The sequence below is a fragment of the Aotus nancymaae genome, unplaced genomic scaffold, assembly GCF_030222135.1.
Source record: "Aotus nancymaae isolate 86718 unplaced genomic scaffold, 86718_ANA_hifiasm-v0.15.2.pri h1tg000029l, whole genome shotgun sequence".
In the NCBI taxonomy this organism is placed as follows: Eukaryota; Metazoa; Chordata; class Mammalia; order Primates; family Aotidae; genus Aotus; species Aotus nancymaae.
In genome coordinates, this window is record NW_026988442.1 from 54609582 (window position 1) to 54624039 (window position 14458).

Genomic DNA, 14458 nt, shown 5'->3' on the forward strand with positions numbered 1-14458 from the left:
CTTTGCAAATCCTCTTTTGAAATATATCTTCCGCCAAGAAATCTTTGTGGATGGCAGTGGCTGCTTGTCGATCCCCTACACAGCATCACAGCCTTGTGTTTTGTTTTGTTTTTGTTTTTTAATCCTTAGAACACACATTTTAAACTTACTTGTTCTCCTTTGTGGAAGAATTCATATCTAAATTCACCAATTTGGACAGCTTAGAAAGCGCCTATGTTGATCCTGTGTGGAGGGAAGGAACCAAGGAAGGAATTCAATTTACTGATGTACACTTTTTTTGGCTTTCAGAACACAATTGAAATCTAATAATCTGTACCATTTCCTAAGTTTTACTTTCATGTGTTTTAAAAATCATATGCATTTTATACCTTTCAACAGAGGAATTTAAATGTAAACTGAGTAATTAGCAGCTAATTATACAATGCAGATACAGAAGGCAGTTTGTTACCACAATATGGTAGATGAGAGGGGCAGCTTCCACCTTATTTTTGTATGTCTTTATAGGCCAAAAAAAAAAAAGAAAAAAAAAACTAAACTAAAAATTGAAGGTTGTGCTATTTATATTCCCAAGCTGAGTTTCTCCAGTAAGGAATGGAAGGGAATAAGAGTTGTATGCACTAAATTAATTGGCTTATTCTTAATGATAGGCTGGCCACCTACAAAACGCCTACTGTTCCGTGTCACCTATGTTTTGTTTTCCATAGGGAAAGGCAGGTATGGTGAAGTGTGGAGGGGCAGTTGGCAAGGGGAAAATGTTGCTGTGAAGATCTTCTCCTCCCGTGATGAGAAGTCATGGTTCAGGGAAACAGAATTGTACAACACTGTGATGCTGAGGCATGAAAATATCTTAGGTAAGTACAAGGATAACTCCCTCATTAATTGTATCTAGAGAGAAATAATTCTCTGCCTTTGCTCTCTCTGTTTTGGCGAATGTGAATTTGAGAGTGTCTCCTAAAAAGCAATATAGGGATCCTTAGCATTTATATGCTGTTTAATTTTCTCAAACACAAGTTTCTTATTTAAATCTGCAAATAAGTTTTAAGACTCTCTGGATGATGAAAAGGAAATCCACTGTTGCTAATTCTTATTCCTACATCTGCAGATCGTTATTTAAATAACAAAAATTTGCCCCATATTGTTCACTTCAAGGCTCATTGGTTGTTCTACTTACCCCACCCTTTTTGAATATTTATTACTTGAATCAAACTAAGAAAGATCTTTGGACTATTTCCTAGAGATTCACAGCTCCCAGGGATATCGTAATTAAATGCACATTCCCTCAAACTAGGCATCATTTTTAAAACCCAGATTTGCAGCGGGATTCAGAATACATTTTAATTTAGAAACTAAAGCTTAGCAACATTTGTGAAATATGTAAAGTGCCCGTTGAAATACTGCTATGGCAGTATAAAGGGTGAGCATACTCCTTAGGCCCATTGACTTCTGTAGTTTTGAAAAGTTTCCCTAAATGTGTTTATACTGATATATGTATGGTGAATGCTGCCTGGAGTACTTCTTCTATAGTGGATATAAAGTTTGGCTAGAATTTAACTGTGTATAGGATAGTGTTGGCCACTTTAGGCTATTGGATTAGGTCTGGCTCATAGGAAGGCCATTGCCAGAATTTATTTCTATTTTAGCACTGCCAATTTAGTATTTAAATGAGTCAAGTTGTCTGCAAATAATGATTTGACAGTTGTCCAAAGCTTCAAAGCTTTGCTTCCGTAGTGTGGTGGTGATGTTCCATCTCAGAATTGTTTCAGTTTCTGTAGCTGATTTCTCACTTTTGCTTATCCATCGGGTTCTAGTCATCACTTAATCCTCCTCACCTCAGCTGTCAGCTTTCCCTTTCCAATTCATCTCTCCACTTGGAGTTGTCTTTCATTGGGGAGCAGAGATCATCCTGCTCAGTGTCTTTGATGGCTTCCAATTAACCTTCGACACTTGTGGCTGCTATTCAAGACTCCCTGTTTTGGGGCTCCAAGGAATCACTTAACCATCCTTTACAAGTATGCCCCGTTCAGCTACTACTAATACTGGCCATTCCTTGGGATTACCACAAACGTTTGGGTCTCATTGTCCTTCCTCAGGTCGCTCTTGATCACTCACTTTCCCTTTCACATCCTCCAACCATTCCTTTCTCCGGCAAAACCTCTCGGCCCCGTTTTAGTTTTGCCCAGTGGAATTAATTGTGCTTTTCTGCACTCCCTCACTTTTTACCTGTGCTCTAACTCTTATCGCTCACTGCCTTGTGTTGCAGTTAAATGTCTGTGTGTAACAAGAATCGTGACAGCAGTAACAATCGTGACAGCAATGTAATGGATAGTTACTATGCAGTAACCACTGCTTTAGGTGCATTATGTGCCTTTTTTCATGGAACTTTCACCACAACCATAAGAGAATAGGTATTCTTATTTTCCCAGTTTTAGATGTTGTAGTAACCAATATACAGAGAGGTTAAACAGTGGAGGTGGGAATCCCACCAGGCAGCCTAACTCTTAACCACAGTGTTGTACTCAAAACACAAGCATTCTTTAAAAGTGCCTTTGCATTGTAGCTACATAATTCACACTTAAGCGATAAACCATTGGAAAAAGAAAAAAACCCTGCTTATTTAAAAGTCATTTTTTTCCTGATGGTCTACAGCATGATTAATGGGACAGATAAAAGTCTTCCCTAAGACCTAAGGGGCTTAGCAAAGGTGAGATAATAAAAATGTATTTGTTTATTATTTATTTATTTAATCAGAAGCTTCTCTTTCTTGGGGGAAGAAATCAGTAGAGGCCACACACATATAGAACGGTAACTTAATTTCTTTTTGAGTAGTGCTTTTAGAATTTGGGGTATTTTTGAGAAAATCGTTAAAGATTAGTATTATTTGGTTTAAACGACTAAAGCAGAAATATTTTCTTTATTAAGAATACCTGATGTCCAAGAACACATTTTGATTCATATTATGGCCAACTAAGGGCTCCAAGAGAAACAGCTTCAAGGGGAAAAAGCAGATTGGAGAGTAGGGAAGGAGTGGGAGACTCAGGGCTGGCCATGGGAATAGGCTCATAGAAAGAGAGAGAAAGAGGTAGAGGGTGAAGGTGCTGAAATATTATTCAGTTTGCTTTGCATATGTCCCATAGGTGAAAATATCACATTATTTTTTCCTCTGAGTAGAAATCAGTTTGTCCGGGGACACTATGGCATCGTTGGTAAGATCCTGGGTTTCTAGAATCAGACCTACAGGGACCATTACTGACCTATTACCGGTGATGTGATCTACCTACTTTGTGTGGTTTTTGGAGGATTGCATATAAATTCCAGGCACTTAGTACTCAATAATTATTGGCTGCTTCTGTTGTGGTTGCCGATGATGAAGATGATGATGATCGAATAGAGGACCTTCCTTGGCTTACAGAGCCTTCCTGTTCAAGGTGTCAGAAGAGCTAGCACCAAATTCAGAGTTGATAGCAACTTAAATAGCTGTGTGATCCTTGGCATCGCCCAGCAGCAACTTTATTATCTGTAAAATGAGCATAATGATGTCTGTCTTACCAGCTTGTTGAGAAAAATCTCATGAGAAAATATATGTGAAAGTGACATAAATTTTATATAAAGTACTATGCAAGTATAAAGCATTTTAATGTATTTTCTCTTACATTTTCATAAGTCATTTAATTTTTCCTCAAGCCATATCTGTCTTTAAAAAAATTTTTTTTCTCACCTCTTTTTAAGTCCCAAGCTTCACTGTCTACCAGCGTGGTACATATATGTGAGAATAATCCTAGAAAGGCACCTTTGTAGCAGAAGAGGCAAGCACACGTCACAATTTATTTCATAAGATAGGAAGTGCCCCTAACTTCCAGACCATCTTGTGCATGCTGAAAAGTTCCCTCCAGATGTCTAGAAAAAAATCTCTTCTGGGCTGGGCACGGTGGCTCATGCCTGTAATCCCAGCACTTTGGGAGGCCAAGGCAGAAGGTCAGGAGTTTGAGACCAGCCTGGCCAACATGGTGAAACCCCATCTCTACTTAAAATATGAAAAATTAGCCAGGTGTAGTGGCGGGTGCCTGTAATCCCAGCTACTCAAGAGGCTGAGGCAGAAGAATTGTTTGAACCCAGGAGGCGTAGGTTGCAGTGAGCCAAGGTTGCGCCACTGCACTCCAGCCTGGGCAGCAAGAATGAAACTTAAGTCTCAAAACAAAGAAAGAAAAATATCTTCCAACCTCTTCATCAACATATGTCAGTCTCTCACTTCACTTCAAGATCAGTTTAGTTGCTACTTCCTGATGGAAGCCTCTTGTAACATCTAGTCTGAATTACTATAATTTCCTGCTCTGGGCTCACATTGCTCTTTTAAGATATATATTATAGTACTTTCACATTTTTTTTTGTAATTTTTTCATTTTTACATCTGTCTTCTTTAGCCAACAAACACTATCATCTTGGTTTTTCTGTGTGTGATTGACAGAGAGCATCATAAATGCTCATTATATTTGGTTGGTTACTTTTTGTATTTGGTGAATCAATCATTTAATGTAAACTCACCCCCTTTATTTCACATCTGAGCAGACATAGGCTAGGGAGCCTAATTGAGTTGCCCAGTATTACACAAGTAGATCACAGGCAGTGTCAGGACTAGAATACAGTATTGAGGTTTTAGGTTTGATGTTCTTTTAGGATAGTTGATGAATGGTCTGTTTCTGAAATACCAACTTGCTGAAGGGCTTGGCACTATCATTATGAGTGAGCACAGAGATATTATTGCTATCTGACGCTTAAGGAATGTGAAATATTTTTTAAAATGTTACTTACAATGAAATGAATGTGAAATTTTCCCATTTATTAGCAGTGCCCTTGTAAGGAATAAGTGCTATTATTTTTCTCTGTTGATGCTTCTGTAAACCCCGCCTTAAGGAAATTGATCAGTTTAATTACTTTTTGTTACAGATGGCATTTACTCTGCTAGGTCACTGTTTGTAAATACTTAAAGTTATAATGTGGAATTCTTATGTGTATTAATTTTGTTCTTGCTCTCTCCAGGTTTTATTGCTTCAGACATGACGTCAAGACACTCCAGTACCCAGCTGTGGTTGATTACACATTATCATGAAATGGGATCTTTGTACGACTATCTTCAGCTTACTACTCTGGATACAGTTAGCTGCCTTCGAATAGTGCTGTCCATAGCTAGTGGTCTTGCACATTTGCACATAGAGATATTTGGGACCCAAGGGAAACCAGCCATTGCCCATCGGGATTTAAAGAGCAAAAATATTCTGGTTAAGAAGAATGGACAGTGTTGCATAGCAGATTTGGGTAAATTTCTAAAAATATTTTTTTCATTACCAGTTTTACTTTTGTTTCAATGTTTAGCTGAGTTGTATTTCTCCCCAACATGTTATGACAAATTAAAACATGCAGAAAAGTTGAAAGTTTACAATGAACACTTTATACCCACCACATAGATTCTCACATTAACATTTTATATCCTTAAGCATTATTATGTATTTATCCATCTATTCACCTCCCTATCCATCAGTCCATCTCAACCTTTGATAGAGTTCAAAGTAAATTGCAGACAAAGGAGTCCTTTCTTCTAATGATTTCAATATGCACACTAGTATATCATTGACAAGAGTGTATTATTTGCTTTTTCTTTTTTCAGGTAAAATTTATATACTGTGAGATATACAAATCTTAAGTACCTTCTGAGAGTTTTGACAAATGCTGTAAAACCCAAACCCCTGTTGAGATACAGTTTCCCATTACTGTTGACAGTTACCTCAAGCTCATTCAGTCAGTCCCTGCCACACTCCACCTCAGAGGTAACCAATACTGTTGCATTCTGATTTCACAAACCTTCACATGATGTAGGTGCACAATAAATACTCTGTAGAATTAGTTTGTCTTAAAAGTGGTCTCTAAAATCATTCTGTAACCAGGGGAAAAGAATCAAGTTAAGAAATAGGAAAATAATCCCCAAACTGACTCACTCTATTCCTTGTTAGGATAGTTCATTCTTATGGTGTTAGAGTGGTACTCAATGTAGCTTTAATTGCATTATAAATAAGAGTATTTTCATTTATAGTGGCATTTTATATAAAACCATGTTCATCCTGGATTCCTAGAATATTGGCTGAATAATTATGCTAATGAGAACTGAATTGTAATAACTATATTCAATTCAGTGGACTATTTAGAGCCTTCTACTTGATTAAATGTAGTTTATATGATATTCATACTGTCGCAATTATTGTTAGACTGATAAAGGTTTAGACAAAATTAGCTTTACTTATGTAAATAACAAAATTTATTTTTGTTTGTTTTTAAACATAAGGGATTTCACGTGTTAGGAAAATTTACTTCCTTTGGATCCCTTTAAAGTCTTTGCTTTTATATTGAGAAATTACAGTGTTTCCCAAGTAGGAGAAGAAAGATTTTAGGATAAGCATCGAAAGAGCATGGCCCTAAAATATTTTGTAGGCATTCTTAGTTGTGGTGGAGAGGACTTTTATGGCTTATTCCATGGCTCTTAGAGCCAGGGTGATTTGTTTTTAAATTCTGGCTTTCTCAATTATTAACCCTGTATTTTTGTGCAAGTCTATTTATGTATTTACCTGGCCCAAGTGCTGGCACTGCTTACACTCAGTGAGACAGGGACAGTGGGGTCAAAGGTGGGTGGGGCTGGGAGTTAGCCAAAAGGAACTCCAGGGCTTGACATTGTGCCCTGTACTTCTGCATTGTTAGAAACTTTCATAACAGTGTGATCATATATTATTCATGTAACTAAAAAATAATGAAGCCCACCTCACAGGATTCTGATAAGGCTTTGAAATATTATAAATGTCTGGCAAATTATAAGGATTCAAGTTGTAGCTGCTGTTATAATCCAGTGGTCTGGGGAGGGTGGACAAATTGAGGCACCTCTTGGTTTTGGTTTATGGGACTTGGTGGGGAAGGAGTTGAGGGGAGCTTTGCAGTTAAGTCCAGCTAGGTAATTCTTCAACTGCATTTCTTTTGGCTTGTAACCTTCCAATTAGATATATGGGTTTGTATAAAAATCTGTTAAGGAGTTATTATTCAGGATATGGTAAACAATGCAGTACAGGAAACAACTCTAAGACCATAATTTGTATATAATTTTTCAGTGTATACCTAGCGATTAAGCATCACTTATTAGAAATAGTGCTCTATGATTAATCCTGCAGAAAGATCAGTATTCTATTGATTGATTGATTGAGAGAGACAGGGTCTTATTCTGTTGCCCAGGCTGATCATAGGTCACTGCAGCCTTGATTACCGGGCTTAAGCAATCTTCCTGCCTCGGTGTCCCAAAATAGCTGGGACTACAGATGTGCACCACCACACCTGGCTAACTTTTTTTTTGTTCTTAGTAGAAGTGAGGTCTCACTATGTTGCCTAGGATGATCTTGAACACCTGAGCTCAAGTAACAATCCCATCTTGGCCTTCCAAAATGCTGAGATTACAGATGTGAGCCACTGTGCCTCGCCTGTTTTTCTAACTTATTATTAAAAAATTCAAATGTTATAATGATCACTTAAATCCTGAACACCAAGATCCAAATATTGTTAAAACTTTGCCATGTTTGCTTTATCAGTCTGTGGTTGTGTGTATAGTTTTGCCAATCCATTTGAAAATAAAGTGTTACAGGCATCACAACACTTTACTCCTCAGTACTTCCAAATACATCCCTTGAAAATACTTATCGTATCTGCAGATTCTTGATAATTCTCTAGTATCATTTGATACTCATTTTCAAATATTTCCAGTTTTTTCAAAGAAAAACTCAGGTACGGTTTACAAATTGCATCTGGTTGTTTTGTCATCTTTAGTGTAAAAATTATTTATTACTAAGAACAAATTACCTGTATAATTTAGCAGCTTACAAGAACATAGATTTCTTATCTCACACAGTCCCTTGAGGGTCAGGAATCTTAGAATGACTTAGCAGTGTGGTTCTGGCTCAGGGTCTCATGGAGGTTGTAGTCATCTGAAGGCTCAACTGGAGCTGGAGGATCCAACTCTGTGATGACACACTTACAGCCATGATTGGCAGCAGGCCTCATTTCCTTGCAGAGGGACCTCTCCATAGGGCTGCTTGAGTGTCTTTATATATGGTGCATGGTGAGTGAGCTAAGAGGGACAAACAGTAAGTCTTTTATAATTTTATAATGCCTTTTATGTCCTAATTGTGAAGATACCCACTGTCACTTGTGCCATATTCTATTCAATAGTCCAGCATACACTCAAGGGATGGGGAATTATGCTTCACCTGGAGAATCTAGCTGTGGTGGCTTTAAAATGTGTCCACAAGTTCTTTGAATCTTCTCCCATCTTCAGAATATCTCCATGTTCTATTTAACCTGCACCTTTTACATATTCTGGTATTTAGACTCTTTGGTTCTGGAAATGGTGGAGGGGTGTACTGTAGTCTCCTCTTATCCATGGGGAATACCTTCCAATACTCCCAGTGGATTCTTGAAACCCAGGATAGTATCAGATTCTGTATATACTATGTTTTTTTCTATTATATACCTATTATAGTTTAATTTATAAATTAGGCACAGTAAAAGATGAACAATAAGTAGTAATAAAATGGAACAATGATAGCAATATGCTATAATAAAATTTGTGTGAATGTGGCCTCTCTGTCTCAAAATATCTTAATTGTACAGTACCTATTTTTGGACTGCAGTTGACTGTGGGTAACTGAAGGATAAGGGAGTCTATTGCATAGGATTTGGGAAATGTTCACAGTATCCATAGAATCTTGGGGTTGATTATAAAAATAGAGGAAAGAGGAACCTGTTTTAGTTGAATGCAATTCCAGTATATTTGCTAATGATTAAGGATGAGATGAGGTGTGCTAGCTACCTGATGTTATATGAAATTGTCATGCCCTACATTCAAAGCCATGGAGTGGAAGGTGAAGCATTCTCTGTAGATAGCTTGAGAGATCCCCAAGGGATACTTGGATTGCAGTGGTTTACAGGGACTGCTTGCTCCAATTCAGCACTTTTCATTACAACAAATGTTATAGGAATCATTTTCAGTCAGTCTGCATATGCATCAATAACATAAAATCACCCTCAAATAAAGCATGCATGTATCTGTCCCCGCTGGCCAGTGAAGAAGGCCCATCCCTTAATTGACTGAGGAATTCTGGAATGAGTCATGCTTTAAGAAAGCATTTGAAAGCCATTTAACCTGAGAGTTGTGCTTTCAATTGAGGTACAGTTAAATGCTCTCTGTTTCCATGATTCTAGAGAAAGGCCTGTGGGTTTGGTCAGCATTATTGCTCAGATAAGCAGCTCTTCCTTTAGGAATAAAGCAGTGCTTATAACAGTCTGCCCTTTATGTGGTGATAAATTACTTCAAATACTGTATCTCACACTGTTGGAAATTTGTGTTTGGAGACGAGCAGTGGTGGAACTCGAGAGCTTAATTTGCTTCTTGTTAAGCCACTTTGAGGCTCACATTTAATATGTGAGCCTGTTTTCCTGTGGACTTCAAACACTGGCCACATAATTGGCTTAGTGCAGTGGTCTACCATTTACCCAAAACTTTTTGTCTCTTAGAGGTTCATATATTAACCTAATAGCCTCAGAGTGTTTCTGACAGTTAGTCACTTTTCTGCTCTCACCCCAGAAATAATCACAAAGGGCATTTGAGGGATTATTCTGAGTGTAACGCAACAGTGACCCTGGGTCCACAAGAGGGCACTTTGGATTGGGGTTGGTTTAAAATCCTTCAGCAGCCTCTTAAGAGAAAGGAAGTGAGTTGGTTACGTTGTTATCTTCTTCCTTTCAGGCTTGGCAGTCATGCATTCCCAGAGCACCAATCAGCTTGATGTGGGGAACAATCCCCGTGTGGGCACGAAGCGCTACATGGCCCCTGAAGTTCTAGATGAAACCATCCAGGTGGATTGTTTCGATTCTTATAAAAGGGTCGATATTTGGGCCTTTGGACTTGTTTTGTGGGAAGTGGCCAGGCGGATGGTGAGCAATGGTAGGTATCTGATCTAATATAATATTGTCTTAATCCAAGTTCTCTTGATCCAGCTACCTTTACAAGGGCAGAGGGGACTATTGAAGTTCACATTGTTCCTTGAATCATACTTGTCAAGTTATAGGCTTTCATATTTGATTTATGGCTGGTAGATGGTGTGTAATGGCTTTTATGTTTGAAATATACAACAGTAAGTGATGGTTGAAAAACAGTATTTCTGGAAGAGACTAGCCATTCCTTGGTTTTTCTTTGGATTTGCTCCATATTTCTCTTCTTTTAAATTTTAAAATTGATACATAATACTTGCATTTATGGGGTACATGTGATATTTTGATAAATGTATGTAATATGTGGTGCTCAAATCAGTGTATTTAGGCTGTACATCACCCTGAACATTTATCTTTGTGTTGGGGGCATTTCAGATAGTCTCTTCTAGGTATTTTGAAATATGTAGTATATGATGTTAACTGTAGTCACACTACTGTGCTATTGAACATTAGAGCCTATTTTTTCCATCCAGCTCTATATTTGTATCCATTAACCAATGTCTCTTCATCCCACTGCCATCCTCACCCCCATTCTCCAACCTTCTTAGCTTCTGGTAACTATCATTCTACTCTCTACCGCCATGAGATCAACTTTTTTAGCTCCCATATATGAGCAATAACAGAATGTATTTGTCTTTCTGTACCTGACTTATTTCATTTAATGTAATGACCTCCAGTTCCATCCATGCAGCTGTAAATGACAGGATCTCAGTCTTTTTTATGGCTGCATACTATTCTATTATGTGTATTTACCACATTTTCTTTTTTTTTTTTTTTTCGGTGTTTACTTTTTTTTTTAAATTGTATTTTGGATTTTGGGGTACATGTGAAGAACATGCAAAATTGTTGCATAGGTACACACGTGGCAGTGTGATTTGCTGCCTTCCTCCCCTTCACCTATATCTGGCATTTCTCCCCATGCTATCTCTCCCCACCTCCCCACCCTGTGCTGTCCCTCCCCTATTTTCCCCCAACAGACCCCAGTGTGTAGTGCTCCCCTCCCTGTGTCTGTGTGTTCTCATTGTTCAACACCCACCTATGAGTGAGAACATGCGATGTTTGATTTTCTGTTCTTGTGTCAGTTTGCTGAGAATGATGGTTTCCAGGTTCAACCATGTCCCTACAAAGGACACGAACTCATTTTTGATGGCTGCATAATATTCCATGGTGCATATGTGCCACATTTTCCCTGTCCAGTCTATCAACGATGGGCATTTGGGTTGGTTTCAGGCCTTTGCTATTGTAAACTGTGGGGCAGTGAACATTCGTGTGCATGTGTCCTTATAGTAGAATGATTTATAATCCTTTGGATATATACCCAGTAATAGGATTGCTAGGTCAAATGGAATTTCTATTTCTAGGTCCTTGAGGAATCTCCACACTGTCTTTCACAATGGTTTAACTAATTTACACTCCCACCAACAGTGTAAAAGTGTTCCTATTTCTCCATATCCTCTCCAGCATCTGTTGTCTCCAGATTTTTTGATGATCACCATTCTAACTGGCGTGAGATGGTATCTCAATGTAGTTTTGACTTGCATTTCTCTAATGACCAGTGATGATGAGCAGTTTTTCATATGTTTGTTGGCCTCATGTATGTCTTCTTTTGTAAAGTGTCTGTTGATATCCTTCATCCACTTTTGAATGGGCTTGTTTGTTTTTTTCTTGTAAATCTGTTTTAGTTCTTTATAAATTCTGGATATCAGCCCTTTGTCAGATGGGTAAACTGCAAAAATTTTTTCCCATTCTGTTGGTTGCCGATTCACTGTAATAACTGTTTCTTTTGCCATGCAGAGGCTGCGGAGTTTGATTAGGTCCCATTTGTCTATTTTAGCTTTTGTTGCCAATGCTTTTGGTGTTTTGGTCATGAAGTCCTTGCCTACGCCTATGTCCTGAATGGTTTTGCCTAGATTTTCTTCTAGGGTTTTTATGGTATTAGGTCTTATGTTTAAGTCTTTAATCCATCTGGAGTTAATTTTAGTGTAAGGTGTCAGGAAGGGATCCAATTTCTGCTTTCTGCACATGGCTAGCCAGTTTTCCCAACACTGTTTATTAAACAGGGAATCCTTTCCCCATTGCTTGTTTTTGTCAGGTTTGTCAAAGATCGGATGGATGTAGATACGTTGTGTTGCCTCCTAGGCCTCTGTTCTGTTCCATTGGTCTATATCTCTGTTTTGGTACCAGTACCGTGCTGTTTTGATTACTGTAGCCTTGTAGTGTAGTTTGAAGTCTGGTAGTGTGATGCCTCCCGCTTTGTTCTTTTTGCTTAGAATTGACTTGGCTATGCGGGCTCTCTTTTGGTTTCATATGCAGTTTAAGGTGTTTTTTTCCAGTTCTGTGAAGATGATCATTGGTAGCTTGATGGGGATAGCGTTGAATCTGTAAATTACTTTGGGCAGTATGGCCATTTTCACGATATTGATTCTTCCTAACCATGAACATGGAATGTTTCTCCATCTGTTTGTGTCCTCTCTTATTTTGTTGAGCAGTGGTTTGTAGTTCTCCTTGAAGAGGTCCTTTACGTTCCTTGTTAGTTGTATTCTTAGGTATTTTATTCCCTTTGTAGCAATTGTGAATGGCAGTTCATTCTTGATTTGGCTCTCTTTAAGTCTGTTATTGGTATATAGGAATGCTTGTGATTTTTGCACATTGATTTTGTATCCTGAGACTTTGCTGAAGTTGCTTATCAGTTTCAGGAGATTTTGGGCTGAGACGATGGGGTCTTCTAGATATACAATCATGTCATCTGCAAATAGAGACAATTTGACTTCCTCCTTTCCTATTTGAATACCCTTTATTTCTTTTTCTTGCTTGATTGCTCTGGCTAGAACTTCCAGTACTATATTGAATAGGAGTGGTGAGAGAGGGCATCCTTGTCTAGTGCCAGATTTCAAAGGGAATGCTTCCAGTTTTTGCCCATTCAATATGATGTTGGCTGTTGGTTTGTCATAAATAGCTTTTATTATTTTGAGATACGTTCCATCAATACCTAGTTTATTGAGGGTTTTTAGCATAAAGGGCTGTTGAATTTTGTCAAAGGCCTTCTCTGCATCAATTGAGATAATCATGTGGTTTTTGTCTTTGGTTCTGTTTATGTGGTGAATTACATTTATAGATTTGCATATATTGAGCCAGCCTTGCATCCCCGGGATGAATCCTACTTGATCATGGTGGATAAGCTTTTTGATGTGCTGTTGCAATTGGCTTGCCAGTATTTTATTGAAGATTTTTGCATCTATGTTCATCATGGATATTGGCCTGTAGTTTTCTTTTCTTGTTGAATCTCTGCCGGTTTTTGGTGTCAGGATGATGTTGGTCTCATAAAATGATTTGGGAAGGATTCCCTCTTTTTGGATTATTTGGAATAGTTTCAGAGGGAATCGTACCAGCTCCTCTTTGTATGTCTGGTAGAATTCAGCTGTGAACCCATCTGGACCTGGGCTTTTTTTGGGTGGTAGGCTCTTAATTGCTGTCTCGACTTCAGACCTTGTTATTGGTCTATTCAGGGTTTCGACTTCTTCCTGGTTTAGGCTTGGGAGGAGTCAAGTGTCCAGGAATTTATCCATTTCTTCCAGGTGTTCTAGTTTATGTGCATAGAGTTGTTTGTAATAATCTCTGATGATGGTTTGAATTTCTGTGGAATCTGTGGTGATATCCCCTTTATCATTTTTTATTGCATATATTTGATTATTCTCTCTTTTCTTTTTTATTAATCTGGCTAGTGGTCTGTCTATTTTGTTGATCTTTTCAAAAAACCAGCTCCTAGATTTATTGATTTTTTGAAGATTTTTTTTGTGTCTCTATCTCTTTCAATTCTGCTTTGATCTTATTTATTTCTTGTCTTCTGCTAGGTTTTGAGTTTTTTTGATCTTGCTCCTCTAGGTCTTTCAATTTTGACAATAGGGTATCAATTTTAGATGTCTCCTTTCTTCTCATGTGTGCACTTATTGCAATATATTTGCCTCTAGAAACTGCTTTAAATGTGTTCCAGAGATTCTGGTATGTTGTGTCTTTGTTCTTGTTGTTTTCGAAGACCATCTTTATTTCTACCTTCATTTCATTGTTTATCCAGTCAACATTCAAGAGCCAGTTGTTCAGTTTCCATGAAGCTGTATGGTTCTGAGTTAGTTTCTGAATTCTGAGTTCTAACTTGATTGCACTGTGGTCTGAGAGACTGTTTGTTATGATTTCCGTTCTTTTGCATTTGCTGAGAAGTGATTTACTTCCAATTATGTGGTCAATTTTAGAGTAGGTGTGATACAGTGCTGGGAAGAATGTATATTCTGTGGATTTGGGGTGGAGAGTTCTGTAAATGTCTATTAGGTTTGCTTGTTCCAGGTCTGAGTTCAAGTCCTGGATATCCTTGTTAATATTCTGTCTGGTTGAT

The 14458-nt window shown here is 38.0% G+C and overlaps 1 protein-coding gene across 2 annotated transcripts in view; it reads left to right on the forward strand.

The window, feature by feature from the left end:
- ACVR1 (activin A receptor type 1) overlaps nucleotides 1–14458 on the forward strand; it is a 91401-nt gene that overhangs the window by 47690 nt on the left and 29253 nt on the right. For both annotated transcript variants that reach the window (XM_021665908.2, XM_021665907.2), the window contains exons 6-8: nucleotides 705–851; nucleotides 5035–5310; nucleotides 9827–10024. In XM_021665908.2, the coding sequence (XP_021521583.1) occupies nucleotides 705–851; nucleotides 5035–5310; nucleotides 9827–10024 (621 nt within the window). The remainder of the gene's footprint in view (nucleotides 1–704; nucleotides 852–5034; nucleotides 5311–9826; nucleotides 10025–14458) is intronic.